This window comes from Peromyscus eremicus, chromosome 8a (genome assembly GCF_949786415.1).
Source record: "Peromyscus eremicus chromosome 8a, PerEre_H2_v1, whole genome shotgun sequence".
In the NCBI taxonomy this organism is placed as follows: domain Eukaryota; kingdom Metazoa; phylum Chordata; class Mammalia; order Rodentia; family Cricetidae; genus Peromyscus; species Peromyscus eremicus.
This window is the reverse complement of record NC_081423.1, coordinates 77,175,801-77,195,682: the sequence shown is the minus strand read 5'-3', so window position 1 is coordinate 77,195,682 and position 19,882 is coordinate 77,175,801. Positions and strand designations below refer to the sequence as shown.

Genomic DNA, 19,882 nt, shown 5'->3' with positions numbered 1-19,882 from the left:
CAAATTACAAAAGCCAAAAAAGCAGTTAGTTAGTCATACTGTAACAAGCAGATGGTTATGGCTGTATATTTCTGGGCCAGGGTCACTGATTCAAGGTTACTGGGAACTTATCTTCTAGGGACTGGGGTTAGAGATAAACATCTAGTGGGTACCAAGATGGATGTCTAGGATAAAACGGAGTTTCTTTTTCTTTTTTCTTTTTCTTTTTTTTTCTTTTTTTTGGTTTTTTGAGACAGGGTTTCTCCATGTAGTTTTGGTGCCTGTCTTGGACTCACTCTGTAGACCAGGCTGGCCTTGAACTCACAGAGATCTGCCTGGTTCTGCCTCCCAAGTGCTGGGATTAAAGGCATGCGCCACCGCTGCCTGGCAAAATGGATTTTCTTTAATCATCACAAAACCACCTGAGTTCACACCTCATACTTCTTGTCATCAGCATTTAGCTCTATCCAAAGCCTCCTTCACAGATGAATTCATCTTGCTTTGATTCCACATACTCAATGTCATGCCAAACGGCTCCCTGCAAAAGGAAATCGTAATGCTGACCACTTTATCATGTCTCTTTCTACAAGCCGCTTCCCCCTATCCCCTCCCTCATAGAGGAGCCAGGGCTTCACAAAAACAATTTCACTATTACAGATACAAGCTCAGCAAACTCTCTGGTTCTGCCACGTACGTCCGTCGGTTGTTGGGTCCCTCCGTCAACCAGCCCAGAGCAGCCAGTCTCTGGGATTTTTGTCCTCGTGACCTTTGGCAACTGGGTGTAAATTCTTATAAATTTCTTTGGTCATTTAAAAATTGTTCCCATTTGCATCGATACTTTTTCAGGCTTTCTCTTGGCTACCTCTCAAACATAAGTGTTTGCTCAAGCTGTTTGCAGACACTTATCAAACTGCTCTCTCTGTAATGGGAGTCTCAAAACAAATTAAAACAAACAATGGTCCTGCATATAGATCTAAAACTTTTCTCTCTTTTTAACAATTTCTGGAAATTTATATATCTCATGGCCTTCCTTATAATCCCCAAGGACAAGCCATAATTAAGCAAGCCCTTTTATTACTTTAAAAAAAAATCCAAGGCCGGGTGGTGGTGGTGCATGCCTTTAATTCCAGCACTCAGGAGGCAGAGGCAGGCAGATCTTTGTGAGTTCAAGGCCAGCCTGGTCTACAGAGCAAGATCCAGGAAAGGCACAAAGCTACACAGAGAAACCTTGTCTCGTAAAACCAAAAAAAAAAAAAATTCAAATATATAACAAAAATGTGGGGGTAAGGGATTGGCTGCTCAGGAGCGACTTGCCAAAGCAACTTAAACTTTAAAAATTTTAAGTCATTCCTCTCAATTTTCCTCCCTAAAACTGCAGAAAAACATTTTAAGAAGCAAGAGATTTGGGGGTGGTTTGAGGGGGAAGGCTGGGGAGCGGGAGGAGGGAGGACAGGGGAATCTGTGGTTGGTACGTAAAGTGAATAGAAAATCTCTTAATAAAACAAACAAACAAACAAAAAGAAGCAAGAGATTTTATAAAAACTGATGGTTTCGCTGGGTGGTGGTGGCGCAGGCCCTTAATCTCAGCACTCAGGAGGCAGAGGCAAGTGGATCTCTGTGAGTTCGAGGCCAGCCTGGGCTACAGACTGAATTTCACAAAAGGCTCAAAGCTACACAGAGAAAGCCTGTCTTGAAAAAACCAAAAAAACAAACAAACTAATGGTTTCCTATAAACTCCCTCAAGAACCCAGCCTCTAGCTGGATGCCGCTCTCCCCCTTCCCCATTGATCAGTTCCTGGGCTCTGTATCTGTGCATTCTCCTGCAGGACCTCTCTGTTCCCCAGTGTGACTGATAAAGTCAGACCATGAGCTAGCACCCAAAGACAACAACCGGACAAATTCTACTGGATTTCAGTCCAATTGTGGCCTTGCTCACTTGCCTCCTGCTTGAAATGACTTTCCCAAAGAATGCCCAGAACTGAAGAAATACACCAAGAACTATATGAGTAACTGTTTAGTCAGTTGACAAACATTCCCTGGGGATTCAGCCAAGCCCTGCCCTGAGTGCTGAGGAATACTGTGATAAATAAGATCCAGTCTCTATACCCACGTTCACAGTCCTCTGGGAGGCAGGGGTTGCAGTGGAGGGAAGAGAATTTGCTATTGTAGTAGATAGCTTCTCACATAGCTTAAACCTGTCCCACACTCACTGTGTAGCTGAGGCAGGCCTTGAACTTGTGGTCTTTTATCTCTATCTCCCAAATTTACAGGTTTGTGCTACCGTATCCCGGTATCGACAGATATCTTGAAGGATAAACAGAGTTTGGTGGGTACAGGGAGTAGGCGGAGTTAGTCTGCAGAGCAGCTTGGAAGATGGGCTAAGGGCAGAGGTACAATAGCCAAGAGTCCAGGAAATGCATCCCATCCAGGGAGCTGCCTGGAGTAGCCATGTGTGGAAGCTGCATACAGGAGAAGAGGGCCCTTGGTAACTGTGCCAGATGAAGCTCTGAGGCCCTGGACAAACTCTGGGATGTCCCAAGGCCTGAGATCTATTGCTCTGGTGAGCCAATTAACCAAAAACAATGATGTCATACAAACACTATGCTTGTTCTTCAAGGGCTGTGTGAAAGAGGTCACACTCCATAAGAGACCAGGAAGGGATGAACTCAGAGCATTTCCAGAGGTGGGGTAAGGCAAGGATCACCAGGGACTGCATGTTGCCTTTGGAGCCTCCCACCCTGTATGGGGAGACAAGGGAAAGTAAGGTAGAATGGAAAGGCTGATGTCATGGAGGACAGTGCTTTGCTCCAGTGCTGATGCCAGACTCCTGTCCTCAGATCAGAGAGCTAACCAGTAGACTCCACACTGACCTTGAGCTAGAAGGTCCCAGGGAATCAGAAAAGTCACCTGGGGGAAGCTCACCTCATAAAGGATGCCAGAGGGAGGTCCCTTAGGCTCCTCAAGCCATGGCCAGACTCTAAGAGAGAGCCAGTAGTAAAATGCCAGGCAGGGGTGCTGGGAAAGTCATGTTCAAGGTTAACAGAAGGCGTACGGGCTGATTCCCAGATGCTCTGGTCCTAGGGGCCTGGACCACAGAGTCCAGAGTGAGGGAGAGCTTCCATGGCACGTTGCTCACTTTGCTGGTGGAACTGGTCCCAGAGACATGAAGGGCCTGTTAAGGTTACATAGTGCACCAAAGTTACTACCTGAGGCATGGAGGAGAAGTAGAGATAATCAGTTGGTGGCTGCCTTGAGGACCTTTCAGACTGGCAAGAAAGACAGACTCTTCCCTATTAAAGGTAACCAAAAGCACACTGACAAGATATGAAAGCTCCTACAGCCTTCTGTTCAGAGAGAAGGTTGGGGGAAGGCAGTGTGGGAGAGAAGAGGAAAAAAGGACAGAGGGCTGAGAGAATCTGCACAGGTCCCCAGGACAACCGCCTGGGAAGGGGGAACCTCATTCATCACTGCCCACCTCACTCTACAGACTCATCTCTATTCTGGCTTCCAGGACTTCCTGCCTGCCCGGAGGGGCAGGAGATGATCACTTCTGCACCATTCGACCGGGTTTCTTCAACATTTACACTGAACACCAGGAGAACAGAAATACCCTGTCCTGTCTGGGAAACAAGTACTAAGGGAGGCCGACCACACACACACACACACACACACACACACACACACACACACACATACACACACACACCAACTCCAGGAACTTGCAGATAGAGACAGAGGTAAATTAGACCAAGAAGATTTCTGCTTAGCTCCAAGGAAGGTGGTGAGTTGAGAGCCTATCAGGAAAAAGAGAGATGGAGGGCATCCCAGCATAACCAAGCTGGGAAGGCCGGTTTGCAAACTGACAATGTGGAGGCTCAGCATTAAGATGAGGTTGCTGGGGGCTGGAGAGATGGCTCAGAGGTTAAGAGCACTGGCTGCTCTTCCAGAGGACCTGAGTTCAATTCCCAGCAACCACATGGTGGCTCACAACCATCTACAATGATATTTGGTGCCCTCTTCTGGCCTGCAGGCTGAACACTCACTGTATACATAATAAATAAATAAATCTTAAAAAAAAAAAAAAAAAAAAAAAAGATGAGGTTGCTAATATGGGGCTCTTCCTGGGGTCTCACCGCCCATCTCTACCATGGCCAGGCTGAAATAGAATTAACATGTCACATGCAATACATATGCTCTATATACTTTTCTGTTGAGTCCTCAGAAAAGCCAATGAGGAGGATTCTATCATGGTTATCCATACTTTTTGTTTTGTCTTGGTTTGGTTTGGTTTGTTTTGGTTTGTTTTTTCAAGACAGAGTTTCTCGGTGGTAACTTTGGAGTCTGTCCTGGAACTCGCTTTGTAGACCAGGCTGCCCTCGAACTCACAGAGATCCGCCTGCCTCTGCCTCCCCAGTGCTGAGATTAAAGGTGTGTGCCACCACCGCCTGGCTTGGTTATCCATACTTTACCAGTGCAAAAGTGGTGTGCAGAAGTGTCCTGGGAAAGATGAGGGAGCCACAGCGCTTCAGACCGCAGCAACTTAAGGGACCACAAGGAAGCCACGCACCCATCTATTTGGTACCTGGGACCAACTTCATGCCTCACTCTCCTGCTGTACACATGCACAGTACACACATCACATGTGTGGGCTGACATCTGTCAGTTGTCTCTGACAACTTGTGGGGAAGAGGGAGACTGGGGACGAGATGATCCTGTATTTACAGTCAAAAGTGACCCTGCCTTTATAAAGGACCTCTTTTACAGCGAGAAGATGGCTAAATGCCGCTCCAGGTCTTTCTGACTGGGTTGAAAATACATGTGTTTCAGATCCCACTGGAAAACTGATGAAGACTCATTCCCAGGCCCATCAGCTTTGGGGACTAGAAACGTGGGGGGCCCTGGAAGGGACTAGTGCTGTTAACTATCCGTCCTTACTCTGCACTTCCTTCCAGCGTTGCAGTTTTAGGTACCAGCAGTTTTTCTGAGCTCGAGACCCGTGTCGCAATCACTGGGACAGACCGGGAGAACTTGACCAGAGGACCGGAGGGCGGGGCGGGGGGGAGTGCCGGCCGAGCTGGGAGTCGGAGGCGGCACCCGGGCAGGTCTGCTGGAGCTGTGCTGAACCGAGATCTCAGTCCTGCGGTGCACCTGAGCCACATGGACCGCCTCTGCGGCTCCGGGGAGCTGGGCTCCAAGTTCTGGGTAAGGCTTGCCTCTCGGGGTCCATGCTGCGGAGGGAGGAGGTGTCAACCACGGAAGTCTGGTCTCCGCCTCACCACGGTTTTCCGGAGGAGGCACTGGAGTGGGGGTGCGGCAGCGGATCTCTGGGGTGGATGTGTATAACCAAGCCTGAGAGGGTCTAGGCACCAGAGAGGGAACAATGGGTGCCGAAAAGGTGTTTGGCCATGATGCCAAAGCGACTCCTGGTCGGGACCTTTGCTGTCTGTCATGCCTTTCCCTACCGCGTGAAGGAGCTAGGCGGGAGGCAGGCATGGTAGTGCAGGGCACCGGGAATTGGAAAGCGCTGGCGCTTACCTGTTGATCTCAGCCCCTCTGTCAGTTGATCCCAGGGTACAGAAGCAGCATTTTGCATTTTGCCTGCATCCCTAGTGAATGAAACTCCCAGCACCTGATCCACTAACTATGGCTTGGTTATCCACCCGGTCTTCCTGCCCTACACCCTAAAGCATACAGAGCCCTACTCAGTCAGGTACTTGGTACAGATAGACCTTCCAGGGACAGTTTTTTTGGGAGCCACTGTTTCTGTGGACAAGATTTACCTGGTTGCAGGTCTGTGCGGAGGCCCTGTTTACACCTCGGACATGAGAGAGAGAGGTGGACTGGTCTCCTAGCCCAACCCTCTCCTTTGATAGATGGGGGAAATGGAGGTCCAGAGAGGAAGGGACTTGTCTCAAAGCACCCAATTGCATGAAATCAGAGCTGGATTAAAAATAGTAATAAAGTAAGTAAAAGCAGACTACTGGGGTGATAGCTCAGGGATGTGGCACTTACCTTGTATGCAGAAGACCCTGGGTTCAAACCCCAGTACTCCACACAGACACAAAAGCAACCTTCCGTGGCTCTCATCAAATCCTCTCACAAGGCAGCTTGGGTTTCTGAAGGATGTGCAGCCTCAGCGCTCCTCTACTAGGCAAGGCAACCGATGACGCAACCTCAGTTTCATGGGTAGACCTAATAGGGGCTAATTTCTGGTAACTCGGGCTGTCCACCCTAGGCTGCTTCCAAATCTAGACTCAGAATCCTAATTGGTAAGTCTTTTCCCATTATGATGTTTGTTTGTTTTTGTTGTTTTGGGTTTTTTGTTTGTTTGTTTTTTGGTTTTTTTGAGACAGGGTTTCCCTGTGTAGCTTTGCACCTTTTCCTGGAACTCACTTGGTAGCCCAGGCTGGCCTTGAACTCACAGAGATCCGCCTGGCTCTGCCTCCTGAGTGCTGGGATTAAAGGTGTGCGCCACCACCGCCCGGCCCAATGGTGTATTTTTGTATACATATTTGTGTATAGGTATCTGGTGTGTGCAGGGGTGAAGGTGAGGTGCTATGCACAGGTGTGTGCTATGTGCCTATGTGTTCACAGGTATGATCTAGGCTGGGCACGAGGGTTATATGGATCTGGGAGAAGTAAAAGTAATAGAATACTCTCCCCCGCCCCTGCCTGCCAAATGTCTAGAAGCAGGATGTGGGGGAGCAGTCCGTCATCCTGTGTTTGGGAGATGGAAATAGGAGAACCAGAAACTCAAGGTCATCCTTGGCTACATGACAAGTTCAAAGATACAGGAGACCTTATCTCCAAACAAACAAACAACAACAAAAATGTGTCTTTGGGGACCACTCTTTTTCTTCGTATCACTAACTGGTTCTAGCTCAAACCTCGAGGAGCCCCATCCTCCACCCTTCATCATCCAGACTGGCGTGCCACCCTTCTCTAAGGCCCAGAGATGATCCTTAGCTTGTCAGTACAACTCCTTTGTCTGCTCACGTGGACTTGGCAGGCGTGACTACAGCAGGTCCATGTGATCACTTCTGCACCATCCGACCGGGTTTCTTCAACATTTACACTGAACCCCGGGAGAATAGAAACACCCTGTCCTGTCTGGGAAACAAGTACTAAGGGAGGCCGAACACACACACACACACACACACACACACACACACACACACACACACACCAACCCCAGGAACTTGGGAAACAAGTACATAGTGACTAGGCAAAAAGTTTGAAAATCAGGAGAGCAGCTACGCCCAGCCTCGGGGACAGCCTTTCATGTTCCTAGGTTGGCAATGAAGCCCTGAGTAATCAGAACTGCCCAAGGCAATGGTCCCCGGAACCTGGAGCTAGAAACTTCAGGATGCCCCCACCCACCTCCGTCCCAAGCTTAGAGCTACGCTATGGCAGGGGCTTGGCTAACCCAACCTTTCAATGTAGAGTCTTGGGGAGAAAAGGACACGTGGCTGGTAAGGCCATGGCAGGGTCACAGTGTTGTTAGAGAGCACTGGATTAAGTAAGGGACAAGATGTCTGCGACACTGCCTTTTGAGCCTCAGGCAGCCTGGCCCTGGAACTTAGCACAGTTCATGAGGCCATGTGAGTGGGAGCGCATCTCTATTGTGACCCTTTAAGGGGGCCTCTACTTCGATGTCTTCGCTAACGGGGAACTGACTCCTCTGCCCACCCCAGACTGGAAACATCTTCCATCTCCCTTCCACGCTCTCTTGGCTTCTGAAAGCCATTCCCAGCTGCACTTGGCGGTGGCTTCTTGCTGGGGTAGGAGAAAGCAGGAAGCTTCTCTTCCTTCAGCCCTGGGAGTTTGTGGAGCTGGGATGTGGAAGGGACTCAGGCTAGGAGGCTGGAGCCTAAGCTGTAGTTCAGTTACCCAAAAGGCTGGCTTTCTGGGCTACTCCAGTTTTTGGTTTTTTTTTTTAACGCTATTTTGCATTTCATTTGCATCATCTACAATTCAGCTACACCCTTGAACAGTTAGGGGCCTGTGGGAAGGAGGGACTGGGGTAGCCAGGAAAACCTGAACATAGAAGAAAATGGAACAAAGGGTGTGGTTGGTGGTGAGGCCATTCTGGGCCACTTATTTACCAAGACTTTCCCTAGCTTCTCATGGCCTTTCTCTCTCCACCTACAAAATGAGGAAATGAGCCACCTACTGCTTACCTAGCAAGATTTTTTTTTTTATGGCGATCAAAGGAACTAGAGAATGTGAAACAAAGTTGAGAAGCAAGAAGCACTGCTGGCAGGTCCATGCACTCCCGTCGACTGGAGGGAAGACAGAGAGGAATGAGGTCAGAACGGGTGTTAGAGGCCTGGTCCTGCGAGAAAAGGGCTGACAAAGTGTTGGGACAGAGGTTCTCGTTCCAGCTGTTTCCTGGAGATCAGGGAGCTAATGCCTACTGCAGATTTGGCTCCCTCCCCCAAAGGTAGAAACCTGGGGACCTGTGATCTGGTGGACACCCCCACACCTGTGTATTCGCGCACACCACTTGCTAGATGGCATGATAGCTCTCCTCCACGCTCACTGTCCTCATCTCATTGGGCATATTGTCAACATCTCAGAGTACACCTCAAATTTGCATGGAATTAAGTTCCAAAAGAACACTAGGCCAGCTAGGCGGTGGTGGCAGATGCCTTTAGTCCCAGAGGCAGAGGCAGGCAGATCTCTGTGAGTTCGAGGCCAGCCTGGTCTACAGAGCTAGTTCCAGGAAAGCCAGGGCTGTTACGCAGAGAAACCCTGTCTCAAAAAACAAACAAACAAACAAAAAGCCAGAATACTAGGCCAAAAGAAGACTTGGTCTCAAAAAACAATAGCAGGAAATGGTGGCACCTGTTTATAATCCCAGTACTTGGGAGGCAGAGGCAGGAGGATCAGGAGTTACAGAATAGCCTCTAGCTATGTAGCAAATTTGAGGTCAGCCTGAGTTACATGAGATCCTGTCTCAAAAACAAAACTCAGTCTGGCAGTGGTGGCTCACGCCTGTAATCCCAGCACTCAGGAGGCAGAGGCAGGAGGATCTCTGAGTTTGAGGCCGGCCTGGTCTACAGAGTGAGTTCTAGGACAACCAGGGATGTTACACAGAGAAACCCTATCTTGAAAATAAAGTAAGACAAAAATTAAAAAAAAAAAAAAACCACACCAAAACCAAAACCAAAAACCTGGAGTGAGTTCAGATGCAGAAGACCAAGGGTGCCTCTAGGAGGAGGTTGTGAATTACCTCTGCTCAGACCTGCCGCCCCATGCCTAGAGAGGGACTGTTTGCTCTCAGAAAGTTTAGTCTGTTTGCATAATTAGCCCTGGTCCCATGCCCTCTGGAAGCCTAGAAATCCAGAGGCTGACTTTGTACGTATACGAAGTAATCGACACTGTCGGAAAAGTAGTAGGTTCTCTGTCACTAGGCCAAAAGAAGACTTGGTCTCAAAAAGCAAGTACCTGGTTTCAAGCCATCTTGTGGGAAGAGCACTCAAGCAAGCAAGGGACGTGGTCCTAACGTCAGATCCTGTGAGCAGCTGGGAAGAGGGAAGTTTTGGCCAGTGGAGACTCTCGGGTTCCTCCCCTCCCCCCACCCCCGCCCCCAGATTTCTGGATTCTCCTTTCTCTGGCTTTCTCATTGTTCCGAACCCAAGTCTACTTCTCAGCAGCTCTTGGCCCCATGGGTCCCACGATGGCCAGGCCCATGTGGAAAGGATACATATTCTCACTGCTCCCTCAGCTACCCACTCACCTAAGGAGGGGCTGAACTCTGGTACTTTGAAGACTCGTTCCCATGTCTCCTTACATACATACTAGGTATGTAACTGTGGGAAAGTCTCTCACCCTCTGTCTGGGTCTAGCTGAGCTTAGGTGATTCTGAGGCCCCCGCTTCAGGTCTGGAGCTGCCCGGTAATAATTCTGGGAGGATGCACCTCAGGCTTGTGGTCCAGGGTCATAAATCAGGTACTCTAAATCTTAGGGCTCTAGATATCAGGGACTCCAAGGCTTCCTCTGAATTATTGCCCAACACAAGTAGGCAGCCACCAAGAGACACCGGTAGTGGACAAGATTCAAGTTTCGGTGTCTTTGGGCTCCCAAGCGGAGACAGTGGCATGCAAGGAAGCCGGAAGTAGGGCATTCTGAAGGGACAGATGGGTAGAAGGTGCCAACTTCTTAGCCTGCTGGGCACCAAAGCTTACCATCTCCTTCCAAGGACCTAATCTTCCCCGCTGGGCCTGGGCCTTGGACAACCCTTTCATTAAAGCTGGAGATACTGCACCTTAGGCTTATTAGCTTTGGCCTCTAAGTTCTTGGTTTCTGTCTGTGAGATACGGTCCCTTGTGGTCCCAGATTGTCTTCTCCTGTTCCCTGGGCCTGGGCTGAAGGGAGAAACCTAGGAAAGGAAGTGAACCAGGGATGTAGCCTGAGAGGGGAAGCTTTGTGAAGTCTGCTGACTTCCCTCCCCACTCCCAAAGAGTGATCTTGGAGACGCATCTGTAATCCCAGCGCTCAGGAAGCTGGAGCAGAGAGATTGGCCTGAGTTTGAGGCTGTCTTTAGCTGTATGTGCTAAGATTTTATTTCAAAACGAACAAAAGGGGCTAACGATGTTAGAGGAGTGCTAGCCGAGCGTGCACAAAGCTTGAGTGTGATTCCAAGTGCCACACGTGTAACCCCAGCACTCGGGCACGTGGAGGCAGGAGGATCTGAGGCCTCTCTCAGCAACGTATTTCCTTTGAGGTCAACCTGGACTACACAAGAACCCATCCCACAACACAAACAACAGGGACTTGAGAGATGGTCCAATGGTTAAGAACGCTTCTTGCTCTTCCAAGGGACCTGAATTCAATTCCCAGAACCCACATCAGGTGGGTCATGAACACCTGTAACTCCAGCTCCAGGGGATCCAACTTCTGGCCTTCTCAGGCAACTACACTCACAAGCACAGATGTATACACAGACGCACCTATACATAATTAAAAATTATAAAAAATAAATCCTAAAACAATAGCAACAAAAAGGCTTTGGAGTGCAAGTGTCCTACATTGTGGGTAAGGACTGAAAGTCTGTGACTATGTCCCCATCCCCCCACAGGCTGCCTCTGGAGTCAGGACACCTGCTAGGCTATCCTCTTGCCCAGGGAGGGGGCTGTGCTGTGGAGCAGGGTGTGGTTGAGAATGGGGTCTTGAGCCTGGGTTGGTTTTCTCCTCCATCCCACCTCAACCTAGTGACTTTGGTCCTTCTCTCAAGGAAAAACACTCAGGCAGGGCCTCCAGAGCTCAGAGCAACCATCGGGCTCACCTTCCCACCTGCCTGCCTTCCCACCTGCCTACCTGCCTGCCTGTCACTTCTGAGTGCTCAGCCCCGAAGGCACATACTCTGTAGATACTGGCTAAACAAAACTCGTGAATGAATGAACTAATGTGCTCCCAAGCCCTGGCTTCCGTAGCTGAACACCAAGACAACATCACGCTGTTTCTCTAGCACTGAGCACCGTCTTAGCAACCAAAGGAGCTTCTAGACTAAGATACTAAAGTGTAAGTGACGGTGAGGACAGGGACAGTTGAAGGCATTTTCTGGACTCCCTCAGGCAGAATGGAGGGGGGCTCCTTAAGTCTTCTCCTTCCACTCCCGCTCTGAGGAGCATCAGCTGGGAGGCAGCCCAGCCCCACAGTCCCGCCTGCCGCCATCCACTTGGTTTCCACAGCAACAGCAGCTTCCTTAATACTGCGATTAAACAGCTGGATGGAGCTGATAAGGCAGAAGGTCCGGCACCCAGAATGGACCACAGGGCAGATGCCCCTTAATGGGCACCGAGGCTGAGATCCCTGTGGACTCAAACCAGTGGCAGGGGGAGGGGGTGAGGACTCCAGAGTTCTGTGCCCCAGTTCTGCCAGCAGGTCTCCCAGGCCTCAGGCTGCTGACAGGCCCTGTCCAAAGAAGATTCATTACTTCCTCAATCCTGTGTGGTGGGGTGGGAGACCATCTGTGCTAGACAGCTCCTGAGGTCACTGGGAAGTGACTGATTGGCAAGATCATATGACTCAGCAGAAACTGGTGGAAAGGGAGAGGGCATGTTCTGATTCCCTTCCCCTCTCAAGGCGCTGTTTAGACAAAAACAGGAAGCCTGGGAGGCCAAAGAGGGCTGTGCTGGGCCAGCCTGTAGCTTGAAGGCCTAACACACCTCTCACTCCTGTAAAAGGCCTGGCATCCCAGAAAAGCTTTGGTTATTGAGTGCCACTGTGTGCCAAGACACCTGGGACCCATGGTTAACGTGGAACTTGAGCCCAGGCCATGTAATCCAAGTCCCAGGCCCCACCCTTGGGGTCCAGCCTGTCTCCTCAGTGCTCTGTCAGCACTAATACGACATCCACTTGCATCCAGCCTCTCAAATCACTAGTCACCCTTGACCCACGTGGCCTGCCCTCTCTCCTGCAGTTCATCCATGGGACTGAGGGGTAGGGGCTGTCGGCATCTGGCAATGGACCAGCTGGATCCTGGTTGTAAACTAAACAAGAAACTGGAATGTCCGGTTGGGAAGAGAAATCCAATCTAGGCTCAAGACCCCATTCTCAACCACACCCTGCTCCACAGCACAGCCCCCTGGACAAGAGGATAGCCTAGCAGGTGTCCTGACTCCGGAGGCAGCCTGTGGGGGGATGGGGACATAGTCACAGACTTTCAGTCCATGCCTCCAATGGAGGCCATTTGCACTCCAAAGCCTTTTTATTGCTATTGTCTTAGGGCTGATTTTTTTTTTATAACTTTTAATTATGTATAGATGCATCTGTGTATACATCTGTGTTTATGAGTGCAGTTGCTTGAGAAGGCCAGAAGTTGGATCCTCTGGAGCTGGAGTTACAGGTGTAACCGTAGGCAGGAAGGAACATCCTGTCAACAAAAGCTGCCCTTTAGCAAACCTGTCCTCAGGGAGCACATACTCAAGTAGGAGAAGGTAGACCATTCATAACTGAAAACGGTTCACATGTATCAAATGAGAGAAGGTGATGAGGGGCTATGGCGAAAATAGACAGGTAAGGGGTGGGTGCAGGGTTAAGCAGGGGGTTGGGGTGGGTCGCAGTTCTAATTAAAAAGCCTGCAGACAGTGAGTGCTCAGAGGCAAGTGAAGATGGAGCCCCTGAAGATGGCCAGGTCCCAGGCCAGGGTCCTAAGGCAGACCGAGGCAAGAAGGTCAGACAGGTAGGAAGCTGGTAATGGTTTTGAGGGCTGTGTGACATTTCCTGATTTTTCCTTAGACGCTGGTTTAGAAAAAAGCAGAGTGGTACAATGGGCGTGTGGTCTGGCTTAGGCTTCCAATAGGGCTTCCCTTGTTGTACTAGAAAAGAGGGTGTAAGGACAAGTGGCTGGGCCAGAAGCAGGAGACCAGAGAGAGGGCTCTCGAGACAAGTCAGGCAGGAAAGCAGAGACTGGAGAAGAGGCCAGAGCGATCGGGTAAAGTAGGTGAGGTTTCCTGTCTATGGCTAACGATGATGCAATACAGCATGGCCACAGAGTTGCACTTTATCTTTGTGTGTACATGAGGGGGCTGTTTTTGTTTGAGGCAGGGTCTTGCGAGTAGCCTAGGACGGGCGTGTCACGGAGCTAGGAGGTATCGCTGCTCCCGACTTCCCACCTGATCTTTTGGATAGGATTTCAGAAGTGAGACAAAGAGAGAAGCTGGGCTGCCCAGCAAGATTCTGTCCTGAAGGAAGGAGGAAGGGGGATGAGAGATGGGGAGGGATGGAGGGAAGGAGGAAGGCATTTTTGCCAGTCGCCAAGGTAGGCAGGCAGCAGAAGGGACCTGTGCTTCCGGATTTGTGGTGTTTATATGTCCCATAGATGTCCTAGCAATAGCTCTGGGGGAGTAATCCGGGATGTAGGAATGAACAGGTACCTGCTGTCTCCAAGGAGACTGTGCCCAATCAGAATATATTTTCCCCAAGGAGAAGCACCCAGATAGGACCTCCATGAGCTCAGAGCAGCCATCCGATCCTGACTTCCCAAGGGTGCTTGGCTGTGGTTATAGTGTCAGTGTTTACGTCATGAAACATGTCCCCAGTAGCTTGATGTCCTGAAGTGTGACCAGGTGACAGCTGGGCATTTACATTGCCATCCATCACTCCTGCAGGGAAGGTGGCTGTGGGTTACTTGCACCTGGAAAGTGGAGTTCAGAGGGTTGCAGGGACCAGCCACCATCCCATGACTCAAAAGTGGCAGAACCGAGCATAGTGGTGCATACCTGTAATGACGGCACTTAGGAGGTGAAGGCAGCAGGATCGAGAGTTCAAAGCCAGCCTAGGCTACATAGTGAGTTCAGGGGTTACATAAGAACCTGCCTCAGACGAGCAAATTGGTGGAGCTGTACCACATCTACAGCACCAGGGTTGGGTCCTCTGGTGGCCTTACAAAGCCAAGCCAGTGGCCTGCCAAGCGTACTGTGGACCCATACATAGGCACTCTCCCCCCACACTCCCGTGTCACTTATTTAACAGCCTCTGATCTGCTCCAGGGCACCTCGCCCTGTGCTGGAAGCTGGATGGGGATGGTGCAGCATAGGAAGAGAGCAGGAGGAGGGCATGGGTTACCCCCTTAACGTCTGCAAGGCTCAGGGGGAAAGGTGTCTTCTGGTACATGAGTCCAGGAAGAATGGGTTGGGAGAAACTGTCCAACGGCATCCCTGAAGCCAGGATATTTGTCCCAGTTCCATGGTGTCAACTGTCCCTGAAGCTGTTGCCAAAGCCCGTGGCGCTCACTTTCTCCTCTGTAAACCGAACCCAGCGACACCCCTGTTATATATTTCAAGAACTTGTTTTGAGCTAGCCAAATGAGATAATGACCCTGTGAGCACAGTCATAAAATGCTGGAAAAGCTTTGGGGACTTTTATGACCCTCCCTGAGTGGGTGGCGGAGGTGACACAGGTCAGAGCACTGGTATGATGACATGTGCCTGGAATTCAGGTATTCCCGCAGCAGAGGTAGGATGGTCCAAAGTTCAAGGCCAGCCTGGGGAATTTAGCGAGCCTTGAGGTAAAAAAGTAAAAGGAACACGAAGTGGTGGAGTGCTTGGCTTGCTTGGTTAAGACCCAGTGCTACCAAAATGGAGAAGACTCTTTCAACATACAGAGTTTGGGGTTTTTTTCTTGGTGGGGGTGGGGTGGGGAGCATGCCACGGTGCCTGTGTGGAGGTCAGAGGACACCTTTGAGAAGCTGGCTGTCTTCTTCCACCATTGTGTGTTTTGAGGGATTGCACTGAGATCGTCAGGCTTGGTGGCAAGTGCTTTTACCTGCTGGGTCAGCTCCTCATTCCCTCAACGTGTAGTTTTGAAAGCTTCGTATATATCGAACCGAAAGAAAGGTGCCTGTTTTCATGTTTGCACACAACTGTCAGAGGAAGAACATTTGCTTGCTTGTTGCCACAGAGATATCCTGTGTAGCAGGCTTTCTTCTGGGCCACCAACCAGCTGCCAAATCATGACATGGAGACTTATTGTTAGTTATGAATGCCTGGCCTTGTCTTATGCTTGTCCCACTAGCTCTTATAACTTAATTTAACCCGTTTCTCTTCATCTACATTTTGCCTCAGGGCTTTTTACCTTTCATTCTGTATGTCCTACTCCATGCCTGACTGGCTGGTGGCTTCCTGGCGGGCTGGCCATGGGCATCTCCCTCATTCTCCCCTTCTCTTCTCTCTCAAGCCTAGATTTCTCCTCCTACTTATTCTCTCTGCCTGCCAGCCCGCCTATCCCTCTACTGCCTTGCTTTTGGCTGTTCAGCTTTTTATTAGACCAATCGGGTGCCTTAGCCAGGCAGCACATCTTTACATAATTAAACAAATACAGCATAACCAAATGTAACACATCTCATAGTAGTGTATGCCAGGATAGCTGGTTCACAAGTTTTGAAGGATTCTGTCTCCACCTCCCATCTGGCCATAGCAGCACCAGGATTACAGATGTGACTTATGTGGATTCCGGGATTTGAACTCCGATCCTCACACTGGAGAGGCAACTGAGCCTTCTCCCTAGTCCTCAATAGATACCTTTTAGAAGCTCATAATCTGGATTGGTGTCAGGACACTTTGCTTAGCATGTTTGGCTCAATCCCCAGGACCAGAAACAAAGACAAAAGTCACAGCTATGACTTTTGCCTAGAGGCTTAGTATAAAATGTAAGGCCTAGAGATCTCCTTTTCTCAGTTAGGAGCTGCCTGGAGACAGGTAGGATGTGTTCTCAATCGAATGTTCGCACAGTGGAACACACAGAATTGAAGGTGGACCCTCCAGAATAATATATCAGACGGACACCATACGGTTTCATTTACGGGAAGATCCAAGCTGGGCAGAATCATGCATTGCATTGAGAGTTTGGGATGAGTTCTCTGTGGTGGACAGTGATGAGGAGGACCCCAGGGTGTCTTCCTACCATTGGTGTTCCAGCTCTTGATTGTGGGTGCTGTTCACACAGCTGAACGCACCTGTGTGCAGATAAAAAAATCATAGAGGTTTCTATGTCAGAGATATGTGTGCTTTTCTATAACTTTGTCACACTTGAATGTAAAGAAATGCTTTTAAAACAGGGTTGGCAGGAATGGTGGCGTACACTAGCAATCCCCGCACTGGGGAGGCGGAGACAGAATGATCAAGAACTTAAGGCCAGCCTGGGTTACAAGAGACCCTACCTCAAAAAAAGGAAACAAGAAAAGAAAGTCTGGGGAGGGAAGAAGAGGGGAAAGGGAAATGAAAAGTAAGCTGGGGGTAGAGGATGTCTGCCTCCTTGCCTTCTTCGTCTCCCTGATCAGGCGGAGTGTTAGGCCCAGCTCTGTGATTGACAGGGCAGGAACTCAGCAGGAGTGTGTGGGTAGCTGGCTTGTACAGTCTGAGTGAAAACATAAAATGGGCCAGACTTGGTGGTACATGTGTATGATCCCAGTTCATGGGGAGGCTTAGACCAGGAGGATCACGAGTTTGAGGCCAGCCTGGACTACATAGTGAAACCTTGTCTCAAAAAAACCCTACATCGCCACCAGGTGGTGGTGGTGGCGCCCACCTTTAATCCCAGCACTCCGGAGGCAGAGGCAGGAGGATCTCTGTGAATTGGAGGCCAGCCTGGTCTACAGGGTGAGTTCCAGGACAGCCAGAGCTGTTAACCCAGAGAGACTCTGTCTTGGAAAACAACAACAACAACAACAACAAAACCTGTATCTTGAACTATAGCTCAATGGTAGAACACTTGCCTACCACGTTTAATTTCCTAATAAGGGAGAAAGGAAAGAAAGATGGGAGAGAGGGAGGAAGGGAAACATAAAGAACAAATGAACACCTGCTGCACCCTGTATAGGGCTTTAGAATGGAACATGCATACACCACAACCCCAGTCCCCCGACATGAATGCGCACACGCACGGCTTGAGAGAGGCACCTCCAGACCTCACGTCCTGGCTGCGGGCTGCCAGGCTTCTGAGTTTGCAGCACTGGACTTTCTCCAAAGCATCCTCCAAGGCAGGAAAGCTGCTCCAAGAAGTGACACTCCCAACAAGTGCTGATTCTAGAGGAGAAAGGATGCTCAGGAGGGAAGAGGCTGCCCCTGAGATTGCCCAACGCTCCTCGGTGGAGGCACTGGTATTTGCAGAGTTGAAAGAAGAGAGCCCGGACACAGCAAAGGTGTACACGTGGGAATCTCAGAGCAGGCTCAGGGTGGAGAGAGTTGGCTGCAGGGGGGTGGGGGGTGAAGGGAGCAGGAGGAGGAGAGTGGGAGGGGAATCCTGCAGGGGAGCTATATTTCAGGAAAGAGCAGCAGTGGCCAGGGCATTGGCGGGCAGAGGGCTACCCAGAGAGAATTAGGGGAAAGACAGGCTAAAGAAAGGGAAGCAGGGGGTAGCGGCCTTCCCTAGACACAGAGGTGGAGAACCCAGGCCCCTGCAAAGCTCCATAGATCACTCAAGGCCCACTGGGGGCTTTACATGCTATAATGAGAGATTGAGACTTTGTCTTCTAGGTAATAAGGAGCCACTGAAGATTTAGAAGAAATGTATCATAGTATCTTCTTTGTTAACTCTTTCATTTCTTCAATATATAAATACCTATATAAAATATATATTATATATGTATGTGTGTATGTATATGTATATGTATGTATGTGTATGTGTGTGTGTGTATGTGTGCATATATATATATATATATATATATATATATATATATATATATATCTTGCTTGCTCTTTTTGATACAGTGTCTTACTATATAGTCCAGGCTGGTCTTGAACTTACTACATAACCCAAGCTGGTCTTAAACTCTTGCCAATCTTCCTGCCTTAGCCTTCTGAGTGCTAGAATTACAGGCATGCATTACTATGTCTGGCTTCAATTCTTCAATAAATATTGAATAGAATTTACCTTAAAAATGTTTAAGATTTATTTTATTTTATTTTTACATGTATTAGTGTTTTGGCTGCATCTATGTGTGTGTGCCACGTGCGTGTGTGCCTGCTACCCTCGGAGGTTAGAAGAACTGGCAGCAGAGTTAGAGTTAGAGAAGGTTGTGAGCCACCACGTGAGTGGGTGCTGGGAACCAAACCTCAGTCCTCTCTCCAAGCTCCTCATCTAAGTTATTTAAACTACTTTTTCTGGGCATCTACTATGTGTTTGGTACAATAAACTAAGTAAAAGTGGTTTACTTCAATGATGCTACATGTTAACCAGAAGGGATGAAAGATAACGTGATAAATGAATAAACTATGCACCATTTTAAGGCATAGGTGCAGCAGAAAAGAGGGAAGAGGACTGGGAATGTTTGGAGTCTGGTGAAGGTGGTAGTATCATACAAGGGGATTATGATAGACCTCACTGAAAATGAAGGACTTAACTATGTAAGGGAAGAAAGAGGATGATAATGTGCAAAGACCCTGAGGCAAGAATGAGCCTAGCATGTGTAAAAAGGCCAGTGGCCACCTTTAGGCAGTAGAAACAGTACTGGAAATCAGGTCAGAGGGATGGGACACTGTCCAGGCTATTGGGTGTGTAGAATGGAGGTTCCTGGTTAAGAGCTGGACACAGCATTGGTGATTGAGGTCCAAAAGGCTAGGGAGACCTCACTGATACCTACCTGACCTAGAACTATGAGACCAAAAGAGATCAGCAGTGGGTGAGTCCAGATAGAGGAGAGAAAGGTCTGAGCCTGGGCACTCTCACAGCAAGAGAAGGAGCCAGACTCCATGGCTGTGAAGGAAGGGGAGTGCCAGCCCAGCACCCACATCCTTGAGATACCAGAACGGAAGAGAGCACAGCCCTGAGGCAGGCGCTCTGAAAGAGGTGAGAGGTGGTGGGGTGGCCAGAGGGCAGGTGAGGGACCAGGTGAGAGTGGCCAAGCAGAAAGTATGATCATCCCAGCCCCAACCCTGAAGAAGCCAGGGCCCAGAGAGGTAGGTGAGAGGCGAATCTCCTCGCCTGGGATCACACAGCTGAAGAGAGGCGAAAGCCAGAGTCAGACACCTGCTATCTGGGCAAGAGTCCAGTACCCCAGCACATCCGGGGGACCTAGAGGTATGGTGGTGGCTTTGACAGAGACAAGCAGCACCAGTGGGACACTTGTTACTTTCGGGTAGTAAACAAGTTTGGTATAAACGGTGTTGAAACTGAGGTGGCTGAGGACAGATGGGCACATCATCTGAGAGACAAGGGCAAGTGGCCACATAGGCCTAGGAGAGCGGGGCTGTTGAGTACAATCTGTGAACAATGATGCAACAGCCCACGGGCTGAGGCTGTGCGCTCAGAGGTCACTGGGAAAAAGAAAAGTCCAGTAAAGAATGCTAATTGTCCGTGGTGGAGAGACCAGGGGAGAGTCATTTCCGAGGGGTGACCATCAGCAGGCATGAGAGTGGCTGAAGCCACGCAGAGTCTGGCAAAGCTCAGTGACTAGGTG

The 19,882-nt window shown here is 49.6% G+C and overlaps 1 protein-coding gene across 1 annotated transcript in view; it reads left to right on the top strand.

The window, feature by feature from the left end:
* The first annotated feature begins 5,086 nt into the window (after positions 1–5,086).
* The window catches only part of Abcc3 (ATP binding cassette subfamily C member 3), a 49,139-nt gene continuing 34,343 nt past the window's right edge, over positions 5,087–19,882 (top strand). The window contains 1 exon segment of the mRNA XM_059271557.1: positions 5,087–5,181. Within this exon segment, the coding sequence (XP_059127540.1) occupies positions 5,137–5,181 (45 nt within the window). The 5' untranslated portion in view covers positions 5,087–5,136.